The sequence below is a fragment of the Taeniopygia guttata genome, chromosome 2 (assembly GCF_048771995.1).
Source record: "Taeniopygia guttata chromosome 2, bTaeGut7.mat, whole genome shotgun sequence".
NCBI classification, from domain to species: Eukaryota; Metazoa; Chordata; class Aves; order Passeriformes; family Estrildidae; genus Taeniopygia; species Taeniopygia guttata.
The window spans coordinates 88,044,154-88,063,301 of NC_133026.1; the positions used below are offsets into that span (position 1 = coordinate 88,044,154).

Consider the following 19,148-nt stretch of genomic DNA (forward strand, 5'->3'; position numbering starts at 1 on the left):
GGTGTTTGCATATCAAGAGTTAATAGGATGAGGCTGTACATTTAGTTCATGGTTGCCCAATAAAATCACTGGAGAAGCAGGAGAAAAACTGGAAAACAGCAGGAAGTTCTACTATTTGGTTTATGTAAATTTTTCAGGTTTGCTGAGGCTTTTTTGAAAGGTAAAGCCAGCAGGAAATGGCACTATGGGAAGAAAGAAGAGATGAACTACACTGCATGCTCTGACCTACAGCTGCATTGGAAAGTCCATCTGGCAGTGGCCTGCCCAAAAGATCAACCACCACCTTGTCCTTCATGGGAAAGGGTGGCTCCTCACTATTACAAGGTTAATCCAGTCACAAGATTGCTGTTGGCAGCATTTGTTTTCCCTCCACAGATGTCACAGAAAAAGGCAATTGACTCTCAACTGTATCAAATATTAGGAATTCTACAGTATTCCTGATCCTCTTCAGAAATTGTCTTTTAGCTCAGGAATAAATGCTTCAGACTCTGCTCACTTGTCAGATGGAAAATAAGAATTTAACAACCTACTCTACTCATTAGGATTCAGGTGTAAAATTAAAATAGTACTGTACTTCACCTGCTGCTTGCAAGTGAAGTACAGTACTATTTTAATTTTACACCTGCATTCCCCTGATTGTACAATGACAACATTCAATTTAAACTCATAAATGCAATATTGTTACATGATGGGAAAACTATAGATATAGATCTTTACTATAGATATATAATAAAGATGCGCCTTACATATAAATATTGTATATGCTCACCCAAGGCTTCTCACAAGCTTTGCAAATTCTAAAAGACACGTATCTGAAGGCAGACGAAGCTGTCCCTCAGCCAAAGCCAGCTGACAATCTTCAAACGTGTAGTCCGTCACTGGAACTCCCAACGCCCTTCAATAACCAAAGAAACACTGTAAACAAAACACTAAGAAAACTGAGCAGAAGAATTAGTTTTTTCACAGCAAGAAATCCTCTAACAATTTTGCTCTCTATTCTGAAAAACTGTAAGGAAGGGCCAATAAAAGTAAGTTTACATAGAGAGTACGAAATATGGTATTTGATGTGTTGCACAGCATCTGCTTTGACTGAGTCCATGAAAATATGCAAGAACACAAGGCAAAAATTAGGCAGTGCATAGACTTTCATAGACATAAATTTCGTATAAGTGAATAATAACATGGGTTTCAAAATATTTAACCTAGAACACAAATATATATTTATTAACAACTGTGACCAATGTTTTTATTATTGATTTATTAATGTGTTAGTGCAATCACCTGAGCAGAACAGCTATTACCTTCAACTAATCTTAGCATTATACAAAAGGCAACATTTCTCTATAAAGCACAGCTAGAACACAACATATAAAAACAGGTAGAGTTAAACTCTAAGCAAATAAGTTATTTTTAAATGTATGACATATGAAAGGTAGAAAAAAAATACTCCCAAGCCTTTATACACCAAACAATTCAGTACTGGTTTTGGTTTCACTTCTAACTTGATGCTCTGTAGTAACTGCAGCACCAAAAGATAATCGATGGAAATCCTGATATTGTAGCTGCCCTGTATTTGCTGTGGCACAGTTGATTGAAAGACAGTGCGATGTGAAAGAGATCTTCAAGAATTCAGCATACAAACATAAGATACAATTAGAAACCCAACATAGCTCCATATAAGCTACTTATCTGCCACATTTCTTATTATACTTGATTTTACTTACCATAGTAAGGAGCATTATCTCCTTCATGCAGCATTTTCTGTTTTGATGAAATCCACACGAAATTTTTTTTTGTTTACTTATCTTCATTCTTTTCATCTACAGTTTGTCTACCTAACTGCTAACCACCGTTTTTGTGTGTGAAGTTAATATACACTAATGGCAAGATTGATGCAAAACCCTGAAGCCTGCCACACTAATTTTGGCTTTGATGAAAATTCTGCATTCAATTCTATGCTTTACTAGAAGTAGTTTGATCTGTAATGGCAGTTACCCCTTATGCAAACAATTTCTGTCAAACGGTCTCTTCCTCAGAATCTCATTCCAAGGCCTTTGAATACCAAGGTAAATAACATAAAAGCCCGTTCTCTTGTGTCCATTGATTAACTATCAAACTTCAGGAATTCTGATATATAGGACATGCACTAAACCTTAAAGGTACTGATCAGGGCTTCTCTCTTCTCTTTAAGGCTGACAAAGTCAAACATTTAGGAAGAACACCTCACTAATAAATATTCAAGCTCCAAAGTACCAAATATGGTAAAAAAATAGATAGCATTTATGAGCTATTTATGCACAAAACAAGGAATTAGAAAGTAGTAATCCTGGCTGAATAGCTTCCCCCTTCCTAAGAAGAAGCAACAAAGAGAAAGGAACAAAAGGACAAAGCCAACTAAACCAAATTATTTAGGTACATAGAAAAGTCATCTTACAAGCAGAGTGTTGAAGATTAGATTGACTCATACTGGTGTTCTAAGCAATTAAATACAGTTCCTCTAAAATTTTCTCTGCTTGATCTGTTCTCGATTCATCAATCCATTCCCTTCTATGATTGTCGCAGCAGTATTTGTAAATCAGTAAACCACCTTAATGGAATGGACAAGATTCTTGTGATACCTCACCTCACCCCACAGACTTATGGTAAAATACAGATGAAGAACTCCCCCATGCTGTGGAGATTTAAATCCATTTCCAAGTTCAACCTGACTTAGAGATCAGGTATTGTGAGCTTGTCAAGACTTCTGTTTTATAGTATTCTATATAGTGTTGTATTATACAAAATTAATTTTCCTCAAAAGAAGAGAAAGGAGTGGATGAAAGAAGCAGAGTCTATCCAGCCAGTTGAGATTCCTATTCCCATCTTTTGTACTGTCTGTGCACTCAATCATCCCTACAGACATCCATCTCAACTGTCTCCAGCAAGGACATGCTACAGACTGTACTACCCAGAGCAGTTCCATAAAAGAATGAAACAAAGATCTAGCCCAGCCAAGCACATTACCCCAAAATTCATGTTCTCCAGGCCATGCTAGGTAGAGCATGTAACACAAATACAGGAACTTACAGGCGATCAGCTGAAGCACAGGGGAACTACATGCAAAAGGATAAACATGTTAAAAATAAGTTAGGAAACTGAAAGAGTAAAGTGTTCCTCTGTTAGACATATTAGAGAATCAGGAGAAGTGGTAAGACACTTAAATTCTGAAAGGACAAAAAAAAAAAAATTAATGTCATTGAAAGTGATTAAAGCTGGCAATTTTAAAAAAGACTTTAAAGAAACAGAAGAAACCCAAGCATTCTCTCAAGGGAAACAGAGAAGATGGACAAGCTAAAACATAACCATAAGGTGGCAAGCCAAAGCAAGAAACAATAGCTTGTAAAAACCAAAAGCAAGATGCTTTTCCAGCACATCAAAAGAAAGATGACTAAGAAAGATCAGGGAACTTAGCCGGGGGGGAGGGTTGAAGCCTGACTGACTGCCAGCCCAGCACCAATGCCAGATTTAAATAACTGCTAAATAATGGTCCCTGAATATGCTGAAAGGGCCTAGCCAAAGAGGAACTTTTAAAAAGCCTAAAATAAACAATCAACAAAAAAATCAAAATCAAACTTAAGCTAGAAAATAAATTCCAAACAAAAGCCAGGGTCATTTCAGACTCAGCCAAACCACAAGGGGAAACACAACCTGCATTTTTTTATAGCTTTGTGCTCCTCTTCTAAAAGAGGTGGTAGTTGGGCCAGAATTATATTGCTGCTATCAGTGAATAAAAACCCCCACTACAATTAATATAGTTATTCAAGGTCAACACAAACACAAAATGGGATTCAGAAAGACAAAAGAAGCTTATCTTGTTCACCTGTTGTAATTTTCAAGCTGCTGGACTTAAAAAACCTAAACAAATGAACTTAAACAGGGTACATATACATCCAGACTTTCAAAATAACAAAGATCGGAAGTGAAGGAGGAAAGAAACACTTTTGCTCAAAGCAAAGTTCATTCATAGAATCAGCCAAGGCCAGATAGAGTTCAAGGGGCTCTTGAGTTCAGAAGACAAATCACAAGCTGTATAGAGATAGCAGCTTAAAGGACCTTGATTTCAGCTCAGAATGTTAAAGAAACTGAAGCTGGGGAACATATAATGTTCATTAGTAATGCTAAGACTTGTGAATTTTTTAATTTCTTAGAATAAAGCCTGACATATTAGAGTTCACTGTAAGGTCTTGGCATAACTGCAGCTCACAAGATTTTCTACAGAACCAGTTACCAGATTATTGTAACTTATCCTCCAGGTCAATCTTTTTTTCTACTTCAACTGGGAAAAAAAACCCTGTGATTTCATTTTGAGATGCAAATCACAAGTACAATCCCACATTTTTAATAAACTAGAAATAAAACAATTTTTCCCATATCTTCATTCAAAAGTATTTCCCCTCTCTTTTCTTTGAACTACCCCTATTTTCACACTCAGTTAATGTGAGCCTAGCCTTTTAAAAAGTCCAGCAGATTTAAATGGTCTGACATGAATGTCTTGCTTGACATACCTTGAGACTTTTTTCTTCCCTGCCTTCCCCAAGATGCTGGCTGTTTACCCATCATGACATCACATTACATGAAGTTTCAAAGTCAGCAAGTTGCTTGAAAATAATAAACTCAAATGAAATAAAGCCCCAAAAGCTTTTCTGCAAACCCAATCTGATAAATACAACAGTTATACTTGTTATATCCTGATGTCTTATACCAAACAGCTCCCTATGTCTAACATTTGTGCAGTCATAATATAAGATGAATTATTAACTTCCTCATTTTCTGCATACCAATCAACCATCCATGCAAAATGCCAAATATAAAATGGAATGTGACTGCTGGAATATTATGTAAAGTGAGAGAAAATAGTACAGGCAATATTGTGACATTTGGAATCTACATTTCAACAAAAAGATTCTCAAAATGTTTTACATTGTTCATAAGCAGAACTGTGAACTAATCAAGAGAACATTCCACAGGCTGCTCAGAAAAACTCCTTTAAATCAACTATAATCTGTACCTACTGAAAACATTAGGATTCTATCTAATTTGGTATTTTTCTTCATTATCAGATGTTCAGCAAAAAGACATACAAAACACAGTGGACAAATAACTCCAATTACTAGCAGTCATCTAATCTAGTTATCAGTAGTACACAAACTTCCTGAACCAGAGACCTTTTGTACCATGATGTTTTAGAATTACTAATTAACCACATGTTTTTTATAGTATATCTCAGCTCCGATGAAGTAATTTAATCTATCTGGTAGTGAATGCCACAATTTTGCACATTTTAAAGACTTACTCAATTTACTTTTAGCTGATCTACTGTTGAGTGCTTTCAATCTCTCCTGTTATGAAAATTAAGACTTCATTTAGCATGCTTTTTCAGAACACTGGTGATTTTCCTGACTTTCAAAACAACCCTCCACTCTCTTTTCCCCCATCTTTTCCCAAGCTGAAGTGCTGCCAACTATTTAGTTTTGGAAGGCCAGAGTAGATAGTCCCTTTTCTCTCCTCAGACTACTACTTCGTGACATTCTCCAAGCAAAAGAAGGTCCAGTCATGAGTGTGAAGTTCACATAAGGAATCTATTATCTCATAATGGTTTAATTTTTTTAGACAGAAAGAGAAGCTACGAACAGCTGTATTTCTGCCTGGTGTTGTTTGAAATTGGGTTCAGTAATTGTTGATCTTTTAGACTTGCACATCATAAATCTTCAAGGGGTAAAAGACAGAGGAGGTTTTCCTTGTGTTGTTAGCATTCAAAAACCAGTTCAAACCAGAGTGTTGCAAAGTATTACTTAACATTTAAAAATTTTATTTCTTCCTTGAGAAAATAAATGTAGCAAGAAGCTGCACAGTTAACCCTGTTCTGTGACTGTATTGTCCACTTGCCACATTCACAGTATTCACAGAAATGAACAGAGTGCACAATGTATCTCTCATCTCCATTTTTGTTTATGACATGAAACCCAAACAATGCACAGAATCTTTTAGGTGGGGAAAGACCTATGAGGTTAAGTCCAACCTTTACTGATCACTGCCTTTTCAACTAAACAACCAGTTGTTTCCTGAACATCTCCCTGGGCAGCCCATTCTGATATTTAACACTTTCCATGAAGAAATCCTTCCTTGATGTTCAACCTGAATCTTCCCTGGAGCAGCTTGAGGCCATTTCCTCTCATCCTGTCCCTGGCTGCGTCAGAAAAGAGGCCAACCCACAGCTTGGAACAACCGCCTTTCAGGTAGTTACAGAGAACAATAAGATCCCCCTGAGCCTTCTTCTCTCCAGGCTAAACAGCCCCAGCTCCCTCAGCCACTTCTCACACGATTTACTCTCTAGGCCCTTCACCCTCATGCTTCAAATGGATGCTTGTTAACACCAGCACTAACAGTAATTCCACTTATACTGATGCTTATGCCTTTGATGGTATAAAAATGCCAAAACCCAGTCTGGATTTCAAAGTTGAATGCTGAGCATCCAAACAGTACTTGTGCAGAATCACACAAGGAATTTCAGAGAGCACAGGCACAGAACACAGCAGTTTTTCCAAAGCTAGATTCACAACAGGCCACTGAATACAACAAATAGTCAGACCAGTAAACTACTGTAAACTCGCATCCTCAAGGCTACTCTTCAGCAACTAGGATCACTCCATCTCATATATAGGCAAAGATCACATTCTGATGCTGTCAGAGCCTGCAAGAAAAAAACAAACCTTGATTTCGACTGTGTAGAAGATGACAAAAGGGAAGATGGACACAGAAGACTACCTGTAATGTTTTTTGCCTTCACCAGCGTGCTGGATAAAAGTACTGAGTTTTGAAAAGCAAAATGTAATGCTCATATGTCAAGCTGGTAAGTCAGCGCTTTAACTGTACATGCTCCAACATGGGAAACAGATGTTTCAAGTTCTGCGTCTAACATGCTGCACTTTAATAAATTTTAGCATCTACTGCAAATATAAAAGCATGTCTTTAAATGTTTCTGTGAGGAAGAAGAACAAAATTACTGGAAAAATGCAAACTGGACTATGACATTTTGCTATTTCTACAGGAAGGCTGCCTTTCTGGGCTTACCAAAAATGAAACTGCAGAACTCCTGGACAGTGTTGCACATGTTATTACAGTGCTGAGTTTAACACTCAAAAGATCTAGGAAAACAAAATGCTTAACTCAGAAGTACTGAAAGGACTTCAGTTCTAAAGTGCTCACAGTTTTGAAAAACAAAGGGGCAAAGGTGTCTGGGTTCCATCAAGTTTCAGTCTCAATATCTGCCACAAGCAAAAAAAAAAAAAAATTAACAAATTTGCAATATTTTGTCTTTCATTTTTTCCCAAATTGTATCACCTAACCATATTCTCCCCTATTTTGAAGATAGTCTTATTTAAGAGAAACTAAAACTAAACTAAAACAAATTGTGTTTGCATGTTAATAAGTGACCTGTGGGTCTGTGTATCATTATCTAGTTAGTTTATATCTGTAATTACAGCTGAGGTTACTTCAGACTTGCACAAAGAGCCTGCAGTGCAGATTTTCACAATTAGCTGCCTGCACTTCCTCTGGCTTATCTACATACAAAATGAATTTTTGTGACTAACTAAAAGCTGAGCTATTGACATACTTCTTTCAATCATATCTGAGTCCTAAAGAACAGCAGGGTAACAAACTTTTTTCCCCCCAAAGTGGGAATAAAAGTAACCTACTTTTTCCTTCAAACAGAATTTCTATACCTTAATAGCACTTTGAGTAGAACTAAGAGATGTCTTTGAATATAGTTGAATATGTCTTTGAATATATGAAAATTGGGCATTTAAGAACAGTAGCAAATGGGTACAACCCCACAACGAAAAGAGGCAATGAATATATTTCTTTAGGGGAAAATACTCCAAACTAACCACAAACAAATAATTCTTTAAATAGCTATCAGTAAATTAGGAACACTGATGCAGTAAAACAACACAGAGAGGTAAAAATGGATAAAAAGTTGCTACTGATGTAGCTAAGAAGCTTAAGACTTTAAGGCATAAGAAAAAATACAAAAAAACCCATAACAAGTACTAGCAAAGGATAGCAAAATTGTCATCAGGCAAAATAACTCTCTGTCATGCGCAATACTGTACATTGGGAAACAAGACAACATATTTTATGAATAAAAGTATTTCCCAATGCTCTAAGAGTGGTAGAGATACTTCCTCAACCACTGAGAAATTTTTAGAAATAAATACTTGTGATGACAAGGTCAAGTGATTTGTTCCTAATAATTCTGGAAAAGCTGGGATTGAAGCCTCAAGTGGCTGAAAATTTTACAACACTAATATAGTTCCAGTAAACTATTATTTATTAATTCAAATATAGAAAATAAATTTAAAAACCAACATGGGCCAAAAAGTTTGATATATAGAAGAAACTGTAGAACTCGAGAAATTAACAGATCAAAACAACCCATGTTGACTACCATCAACATAAGATGATAAGGGGTTATGCAGATGAAGACCAAAATGATGATTTTGATTAAGTAATACAAAAGTAAGGCACTATAATATTTATCTACATGGCATGACTTAGGGTGGTTTCAGAATTTTGTTAGAGCAATAAAGAACACATGAAGTGAATTAAAGCTCAGAACAGCACCACACTTTATTTATTGATTTTAAAGAGAACCAGCCAGGACTGTTGCCATATTTAAAAGCACTCAACATTTTCAGTTATGTGAAAGTTACTTTAAATACAGCTCCTGATAGCTGTTGGTGGGTGACACTTACTTGGTGGGTGACACAGGCATTAACTGAACTGAGCAGGAGCCAGAACAAGACCAGAAAGACCAAGCAAGACAGACTCACTCAAAAATAGGTTGTATGAGAAAATTAAATGTGAATCATATTGTTAAGGTATAAGTTGGGAACGTATTTTAAACAGCACATTAATCTTTTCTGCATTTATTTTTTATGCAAGTTAAGAAAATGATCCAAAAAATGGCAATCGTGTTCAGCAGCAGTGGCTATCCTCTATGAGTAATTCCAGTTTTGATAACACAGGCACACTTGGAATTTTACTTTTTGGGCAAGTAAATTCATCCAGAGTGCAAGAAACTAATGTCTTATAGAAACAAGCAGCTGTGAATGACAGCATCTCCTTAACAAAACAGCTTGTGCTCACTTTTTATATATACATATGATATAAAAATTGAATATCTAGAGACCACCATCACTCACATCTGTGGCCACCCATAGACAAACTAGTCAAGTATCAGTAAACCAAAAATTCTTCAGTCAACAAGTAGAAGCAGTGTAAGATATGCATCTCTTGTCAAATGCTTTGTTAAATGCTAAATGGAAGCTGTTATAAAATCAAGATTTTTGTGAAGGCAAATAATTTCAAGAACAAAAACTGTCTCTATTGCTGCACTCAGCAACTTCTATCAACTCCCTCTGTCAAGAGCATGACACATGGTTTTCACAACACTGATTCTAGTCTCACAAATACATTATTACCTGGGAGTGCCACCTTTGATGCTGTAAAATATCCAGTAGAATTAGACTCTTCTCCAGAGAAATATGATGGGGAGGAGGGGTAAGAAGATACCTAAAGAGATCCCAAAAGGACCTCTTGACAATAAGATGATACCAGTGCCACTGACTCAATCCTCAAGAAAATCTAGATGAAGCAGCAATATTGTCCTTCATCCAGCAATGCAGAATGCAATGCTAGCACCAAACAGCACCCCAGGTATTGAGTTGCAACTCCTACAGCTCCAGAACAGCCTTGACAGCATTTCAACTGGAATCTCCTGTATCAAAAGCTGCATGAATAAACTGGGAAAGTCTAGAGAGCTGACACAAGAAGAAGGCATCTGGAAGTGGTCAGAAGTAAATAATTTCTAACAATGCTTATGTTAATTGGTCTACAATTATCCATGGCATCCAGGCATCAACATTCTGTTTCATTCCCATCTGCATTTTGACTTCAAAACTTTATCCAAACACACTTGTTTTCCCATTCACATTAACACAGCATCTACAGCCCCTGCTTCATCCCAAAGAAAGTCTCTTTTGACATCTCTCACTCTGACAGTCTTCCCGTTCTGCATTTGAAGATCTGCACTCCTCTTCTGTGACCACAAATGCTTAATTCTTCAGGGATGGCAGGGAGAAACAATCACCTTCTTCCTCCGAAGTGAACTTAGAGGGGAAGGCTTGTGACATGCCAGTTGTTGTAAACTTTTGTAGGCTTTCAAAAGTTTTCCTTATTGCACACAATTCCTATGTTATCTGATTGTTGCAGAGTTCAGAATGAAGATTTAATAACCTGGCCTTCTACACAAAGTCTGAGGACAACACTTGCCAGGTGATGGTTTTTAACAACAAAAGTCTTTGAGGCCAGTGCCTCCAAGATTTTTGACTCCAAGACAGGATGATTCAAACAGGTCCTTTTGTTCTTTTCTCTTGTGAGCAATGTCCTTTTGTACAATGGATCTATTGTTATATTATTGTCTCAACACCCTTAAAGAAACTCACAGACCTGGGTTCAAGCAGACAAGAATTCTCAGTTACTACTTACAAACTGGCCTTTGGCTTAAATTGGAAATGGAAGAGAAGTTACACAAAGGAAATTATGGTTTCACAAGTCCTTTCAAAATCAGAATTAGGAAGATACATAAACCTCTCAAGAGTAATTAGTGATCACAGGCCTGAGGGTTCACTGTAAATATGGAAGAGTTATCTACTGACTAATGGAAAGATTTACTGAAAGAATAAAAAATGAATGAAAAAGACATTAATAAAAATGCAGCAAAAGAGTGAAAGTATTAAATGTTGCCTTTATTATACCCTATAGACAAGTGTTTTAACTGTCTTCACATTAATATCAACTTAAATTAATTTGCACTGTATCAGTCCTCTGTTTCCAATGGAAGTAGACATTTCACTGCGCTTTACTGTTTGAAATATTACAGGCTAACAATGAATACATGAAACTATTCTTAACCTCATTAAAACAGTCACAGTTTAAAATGCAAACCCAATAGCACAAAATTCAGTTACATAACTTTCCTAAAATTCCACCATATCCTTCCTCCAAAAGTCTAAATACCCACTGGAGCAAGCAGAACTGGCTTGTTATGTGAAGGCATGTTAAAAACCCCCAAAACAACCAACCAACCAAAAAAAAAAAAAAAAAAAATTCCACACCCATCAACTCCAACACCTCTTGCTGTATTTGTGGTTCCCTGGCCTCCTCAGAGGGGAAAGTAACTGCTATGTAAAAGGTCTTGCAGACACTCCTGCAAACTACAAGGTTCTTTGTAGGCAGACAACCGCACCAACTTGATTTCACGATATTTTCTTCAGTCTAAATTTAAAATGACACATCTATTTTTATGCAGAATTATAACATACTTACTCTGCCATCACACGCCTGACGTTATTGGCATATAACACTGGATTTTTTCTTTCTTCTTCTGAAGGAATATACACAGGTAGAAACTGCATACAGAGAACTGAATTATACCAAAAATATTTAACATTTTAAACAATCTCCTACAGCACTATGGTGAAAATTGTATACAGTTTGTTGTTACTCAAAAAATTATATTAAGACTACAGAAAATATTAAAAATTAAACTTTTAAAGCTTAAGTATATGTCATACTTCTAGAAATTCATGTAACACTGACTCTGCTCATTTCTCACCGCATGGAACCCAAGCAGAGTTTATCTTCATTTCCTAAGTGGGACTCAGAATTTTTAAATACTTTAGAAGTATTAGCATTTTTTTTGCATAAACCTCACTTACCTTCTGTATTGTTCAGCTCTTTTCAGATAACCAAAAAAGCACATGTTACAGGAATATTGTTTTATAACTCAAAAATTAAGAATCCAAACTGTAAGAACATCAGATATTTACTGTTACCCCTGCATATTTTGAAATTATGTACGACTGCCTAATATACACACAAAAAATGTTTTTATTTACTGTTGCTGGATGTTTTGAATTTTTGTTTTCCTTCTAATGGGACATCAGCCATTAACACTCCAATGAAAATAAAAATCTAAATGTATCCAGATGACCAGAGAATCACAGAACAATTGATGTTGGAAAGTGGAAAATTAAACCAGAACTGCTGGAGACCCACTACAGAAAGGGCAGCTTTGAGAACGGCACGGCCTACATTAAAATATCTTCCAGTATTTAAAGCTGTTTCTAAGTGTCCATTGAAAAATTACATAAGCCCCAAGATCATGGCCAGTCTCATCAATAAAAACCTTCAAAACATTTCCTTCTGCCAAGTGAGTAACTTCTCAGATGGGAGGAACCAGAGAGGATCACTCTGATCACCACTCCTACTCAGTACCAGACAGACAACTCTCTAAGCAGTGCAGCACAGTGAGATAATTTATGCCCTAAGTGAGCAAAATTCTCACAATCCTGTGTAAAGCTTCTGTATTAGAAAAAAAAAAAGCTGCAAGAACCTTAGTTGCAGTACATATAGGTGTAGTGAAAATGGCAATTCTGACCCAGAAATTTCACAATGATCTTTAAAACAGAAACTAACAACTGGGTAAAGTTGTCAGCTTCTATTTTAAAGTTTATAATTTCAGCAAACACTTCTCAATCATCATGAACCTAGCTGTGTTTTTAAAATAACATAACTGTATGGCCAACAGTACCCAAACACTGCCATTGGACATTCATGTTTCCAGTCAAGGACAAATATTGAATTTATTTTGAGTTTTGCTGGAGTTTTCCCTACGTGCAACATTGCAGCTGAAAATACATGACTCCTGTCTTCTAGGTTTACATTACAAACAGGTACACCAGCATCATGTAATATACAAAGCCACAAAGACTGAAGTTAACAGAGACAGAAAAGACTGCTCCTTCAACTTCCAAACATCATTTCACTTATTTGAGCTGCAAACGGCTATCAAGTAATTTGTCCAAACACAGGAGAAGTTTGAATACGAGGTGATTTTAGAGGTGTTCTACATGTCTGTGCCTAAGTCAACATAAACAGCATAATCATTTCAACATCACTAAAAAAACCAAGAGAAGAACTCTCAGCTGCTGCAGACTGTCGTGGATGTACAAACATTAAGGTTGACAGGTCAGTTAAACAAACATATGAGCCAAAACAAACTACATGTGCAGATGATCTTACATCTTTTCTTCTTCACAACATTGCCAGCATGCCAGTTCTAAGTACAGGATAGGTGGATGGGCAAAAATTTACAGAAACCTATCATAAAACCTACATGGATGCTCGCTTCTCAATACACACACTGGTTGACACACACAACATGCCAGAACATATATTATATGCAGAGAAACCCAGACTAGCTAAGTTTGGATCCTAATTGCTGGCTGTTAAATCTTACTGGCTATCATTTAATCAAACAAACTCTGAGGTTGTGTTGTTTTGTCATATGTCTTCCTGAGTTATTGAATCATCAGCACTAACTGCAGCATCCAGGCTGGTAAGTTTTTACCAGTGTCTCTGTGTTGATTGAACACTGCAGGAATATCAACCAACAAGCTTCAGAGACCAGAGGAAAAATATGACTTTGAACAAAAAACAACTAATTTTTCCTATATGTTACTAGTCCTCACTGCACTTCCTTCCACAAACAGATTCAACTGCTACAGCTCAAGAACAGCATTGACAGCATTTGAGCTGGAATCTCCTGTACCAAAAGCTGCACGAATAAACTGGGAAAGTCTAAAGAAGTGACACAAGAAGTAGACATCTGGAAGTGGTTAGAAGTAAATAATTTTTAACCATGTTTATGTTAATTGGTCTACAGCTATCCATGGCATCCAGACATCAACATTGTTTCATTCCCATCTGCATTTTGACTTCAAAACTTGGACATCCAAACATACTTCTTGTCCCATTCATATTAGCACAGCCTCATACTTGCCTTGAAGCATTACTCTGCCTCATACTTGAGAGTAACCTTGCGAACAGGTCTGCTCCTCTTTCCTCTGCCAACGCCTCTGCTTTAGTATGGAGTATTTTAGAAGGTCACTAGTTAGTTTTCTTTTTTTTCTCCCAAGAACTACCAAATATCATAGCTTGTTATGTAAGAGTTACAGAAACTAAACATCTGCTGCCTCAAAAATCAAGAAAGCTCAGCAGTGTTCACTCCTGTGTGAAAGAACCCATTTTACTTGCCTAGGGCAGAAAACCATGTTCCTGAGAAAGGGTAAAAATCCTGCCAACCAGCTGGTTTGTCTTAGCCCTGAGTGAGACAGTCATTCCCTGCCCCTGCTGCAAAACACAGTCCACTATTCTGGAAATCCCATTTGTTTTGTATCCAACTGAATTGATAACACAAACCACAAATTTGTGGTTTGTGTTATCAGTTGTACAACAATTGATAACAATTGTGTTATCAGTTGTACAACACATACAACTATTGAGTGGCTGGTATTTTGCACATTCATTAATTTTGAGAATGATTGATTGCAAACATAAGCAAACAGAGCAATGGCAAGTACAGTGATTAACATGCAATGTATGTTACTACTGTAACACAGTGTATGTAAAAATGCAATAGTTCTTCCTACTGATTTACCCTGCATTCAGTTCCATTTGTTAGACCGAAATAGCTGCTTCATTATTCAAAAGGCGAAAGAATTGCAGAACATCTGTTAAATATCCTATATGACACACTTCAAATACTGTAATTGTCCACAAAAATGTAATTACTTTGTGTAAAATGCATAAGAACAACAAGTTGAACGAAAAGCTGTAATTGTTTCCATGTTTTCACTACAATAGTCTTCAGCCTTAAAATGACAGTATTTTCCTCAAAACAAAGTTAAGAATATAGATAGATTTTCTTTGTGGTCTCCAATCTCACATTCTAAACAGTGCAGCCTAATAAAAAAATTAGCCAAACATTAAATAAATTATATAGCCTATAAGCAACCCCCTACAGCTTTTCTCTACAAGATAGTTCATATATCAGCATCCACACACTTGAATGTCTAACATACAAAGTTGGTACACTACTTGAAAGAACTATCAGGCCATTAAAAGACAAGAAATTTGTTCACAAAAGACTCTTTAAAGTGAGCCAGAAATTCATCTACTCATTTCAAATCACTAAAAAAGTAAAGTCTTATGCCAACTGGAAAACTGTATTTTGCTATTCCATTTTTAGACTGCATTTTCAGATACAGAAACCATTTGTCTAAAATATAAAGTGGTATCTTAACCTGTTTTTACATGCATACATACAAGATATGAATACAAACTTTTACTGCAGAATTATGCTCAATATTATGTATTCTACAACTGCTCAGAATACACTGGAGTGTTTTTTACTGACCTCGATTTCCACAGAATTGTGAAATTGACATAAAGTAAGCCACAGAATTTCAAACCTAAAGGAGGAAAAAGATAGGGAAGGATGGAGGAAAAAAATATATGTAGTGAAATTGTAATACAGTATGCTCCAAAGTCTTCACGTAGTATACTGCTTGTAGTATAATCATATTCAGAACAGAAAAGGACTTTGAAAGTACTTCTACATATTACATTCTGTAAGGTGGAACAAAAGTAATTTACACTGAATAGGCATCTTAAAAAATAGTCAAAAACAAGAAGACAAACAGCGAAAGGCAATATATGCATATGCATAACATGCTAAAGGAAGAATAAGTCTGTTTCAGAAAAATGCTGTATTCAGCACAGAGTTGGCAAGATTAATCATGCAACCACTGAGATTTTATCATTACCTCAGTTTGGAATCAAAGTTCATTATACTTCCAAAGTCTGTTAATGAAATGCAGTATGTGTGTCTTAATAGCCTAAGATACAAGATAACTGGAATCAACTTGACCTTAGAAAGCATTAAGATTCAAATCCAGGAAAGGATTTAGTAAACCTAAATTAAGAAGCAGTGTCAAGCAGCCACATTTTCATCCAGTATCTAGGCAGTTACAGTAGTCAATCATTGTGAGGGGACAGCAGGCCAAAATCCTCTCACACAGATAAAATGCAGTTCCACATTTCTACTCATTCTACTCATACACCCATGTAGGGCTGCAAAATATTTCCCCTCCTCTTCCTTCTTATTGAGCTTCCAACACATGAAAGCAAAGAAATGAATCAGGAACAACAATTTGAAGTTCACGTTCCTGACAGAAACACTTAAGTCTGGGTTCCAGGCCCTTGTTCAAGAGCATTAAACCATCCCAATAAGTTACAAGTAAACTTTTCTCTCTGCCATCTCTGTAATCCTCAAAGATTGAACCTTGAATTTAAATAAAAATTTAAAACTGATAGAATCCGTATCTAACTCAACTATGGTCATTCTTTGTTTTCAAGGTAGATTCAGTTATTCTGCTCTGAATACTGCCAAAGCAGTAAAAACACCACTTTCAATGAGTGTTTAAGTTTGCATGTGACAAGTTTTTAATCCATCTGACAGGCTACAGCACCTTTAAACAAACAATACTCCTAGATACAGAAACATTTCCAGATTTCTGTTTTAGTGTTAGCCAAAACATGAAGATATGTTTGCTAAGAAAAGGAAGCCTGCTATCAGTCTTAATTGCATTTTCTTCTAAGTTATCACAAATACATTTTAGGTCACCCAGGAGAATTAATCCTAATTAAGCTAAACTGTAATTAAAACTGACCCAGTCAATTTGTATAATATCACATGCTGCTGCAGATTCTGATTCAGTTTTAATTAAATTTAACTTTATTAGCAGAGGTCAACACTTCAGAATAAGGGTTTTCTAGACATTAGAGTGATCTGAGGCAAGACACCTACAGGTTTCTTCCATCTTCCTCTGTGTTCTTGAGTACTCAGGATACTAAGGTGGAAGTAAGCCGCTCACCTTTCCCCTCTATGGCCAAGTTACTTCTTTACATGAATTGCAGTGCAAATGCAAGGGAAGAGGTAGGACCTCACGAGAACAGAAATCCCTTTATGCAGCAAATGCTGCAGTGTCTGTTTACATTATACACAACCATGGACTCAGCGACTTCCAAAGTGACAAATTATTTGTAAGCTGAACCTTTTCAAGTGATTGATGATTTCCTCAAGTCTCAAAATCACATCCTTAATTAGACCTGGTTCCTAAGTGCAAAACTTAATTGACAAAATTCTAAATTACTTGAATCTTGACTAATCCCCATGGTTTCCTCATTATTACTGAAATATAGGATATCACATGGGACAATCATAACAATACAAAGCATTAACCACAGAAGCCAACTCTCCTTTACTTAGGATTCAAAATTTATTGTTTTCCTCTTGATCTAAACATTTTGGAATTTCTATTCAAATCCCAACAAGAAGATAATGCTTAACAACTTTCTAAACAAGCAAGAACTGCTTTGTTTAATATTATACCTTACATGAATTTGCTAAAGACTCTTAGAATAACATTTTGTTTTAAAAAAAGGTCGAAATTATATTCAGACAAGATAATGGAAAGAGTATCTCCAAATTCTTTGAGTAGGTCAACTGTTTTCATGAGAGTAGACCAATTTCAATCAACAGCCCTAGATTTTATACAGTAATATACCAAATCAACTTGCAGGCCACAGAATATGTAGAGCAGAGGCAAGCTGGTTTACTTCAGGCACTTGGCTAAAAAAATAAATTTGAAATAAAAACCTAAAATTCATTCTGCAAACCAACAGAATCATAGAAGTTGAAGTACATTGTTTACACCTGGATTCCTCTTAATAACTATTAGTATAATTAGAGAATAACAGATAAAAAATAAATTAATCCCAAAAAATAATCAAATAACCAGCAACTGGTTGACTATATATGCATGTAAGTCATATAAATAAAAACTAATTGAGGAAAGAAATTACAAAAGCAATAAAACATTAACCACTTACGCTCCTGGCCCTTGCCATGTCCACGTGATTGTGTCCTAAGGAAAGAAGTGTGACATTTGCAATTAATTACTGTGCATTCAACTTTTTACATTGCACACAGCATAACTGACAATATATTACTAAGAAGCTTTCATGGAAACTTCTATGCTCTCTTTGCAGAAGTTCTTAACCCTGTTAGGAATCAGCCCATCTTTTATACAGCTATATGGCCAAAACGAACACTGTGTGAAACAACAAGGACAAATCACAGTAAAAGAAGTGGACAAGATGCAAAAAGCAAAAAGGGAACAGAGACCTGTAAAGCAATAAATAACAGGTAGGAATATGACAGTAAAAGTCATCCCATTTTTAACTAATACTAAAAAACTGCGCTACTTGGAGGTGTGATTTATATGTACAACAAGGAATCAAAAAACCTGGAAATTAGTGCTGTTCTAACTGAGAAAAAGAGTTCAAGTCATTAGTGCAAAGACAAGAGGACTCTTTAAATTCAGGTTTCTGAGAGACCTGGTCAGAAAGATACTTTTTTCAACCTACTGAACATGTTCCAGTTCAGTTCTATGCTACCATCCAAACCAATTCTAGAGATTTCAGGCGATCACATATGTGCCATGACCATAAAAAAACAAGTCAAACTGAAGTTTTAATTACCATTTAGAGCAAAAGGCCACCTAAAGTAAAAATAAAAGAACGCAAACCCATCCATAAAAGGTGAAAATGCAATTAATGACAGAACAATAGCTTGGAGAGTAAGGTCTATATGTCATAAAGATCCACTAAAAATTTAAAACTTGACATCTGAAAACTATTTTCAATCAAACAAAATACGATAACGGATGGGTCTATCTGTAGCAATCAATTTATCTGCATTAAAAATACCTCCATGTAGCGATCTTTTAGAACTATAATGCGGATAGTTTTACTGTTACACAGTTTCTGGCTATTTTGATGTTTCTGATAACACTGCAAGTAAACACATTATGGGTTTTGTCTTCCCACAAGGAACTTTCATTACAAACCATGAGAAACCAGTGTAGATAGCTGATAACTTATCTAGAGACTAGATCTGCCTTATAGAACACCTCGCAGTACACATCTCCAACTCAGCTCTCTAAATTGCAACAGTGCAGAGGGAGATAAAGAAAAATGTCACCTCCACAAAAGTGTCTGGGTCATTGAACAGTGCACAGGTATTTTCAGAATCCAGCCTCATGCTGACTAGCTGGCAAGTCAAGCTCAAGTAAGCC

General features: G+C 36.1%; 1 protein-coding gene and 1 long non-coding RNA gene across 3 annotated transcripts in view; both read right to left on the bottom strand.

Annotated features, from left to right (window-relative positions):
* The window catches only part of LPCAT1 (lysophosphatidylcholine acyltransferase 1), a 65,176-nt gene that overhangs the window by 21,452 nt on the left and 24,576 nt on the right, over positions 1-19,148 (bottom strand). For both annotated transcript variants that reach the window (XM_041714666.2, XM_072924424.1), the window contains exons 7-10: positions 17,902-17,936; positions 15,365-15,419; positions 11,431-11,513; positions 770-895 (exon numbers count right to left, since the gene is read on the bottom strand). In XM_041714666.2, the coding sequence (XP_041570600.1) occupies positions 770-895; positions 11,431-11,513; positions 15,365-15,419; positions 17,902-17,936 (299 nt within the window). The remainder of the gene's footprint in view (positions 1-769; positions 896-11,430; positions 11,514-15,364; positions 15,420-17,901; positions 17,937-19,148) is intronic.
* On the bottom strand, positions 1,825-11,420 carry LOC140682380 (uncharacterized). The gene is made up of 2 exons (XR_012054035.1): positions 6,175-11,420; positions 1,825-6,058 (listed from the first exon to the last, which is right to left on the bottom strand). It is a non-coding gene; the product is annotated as an uncharacterized lncRNA (long non-coding RNA).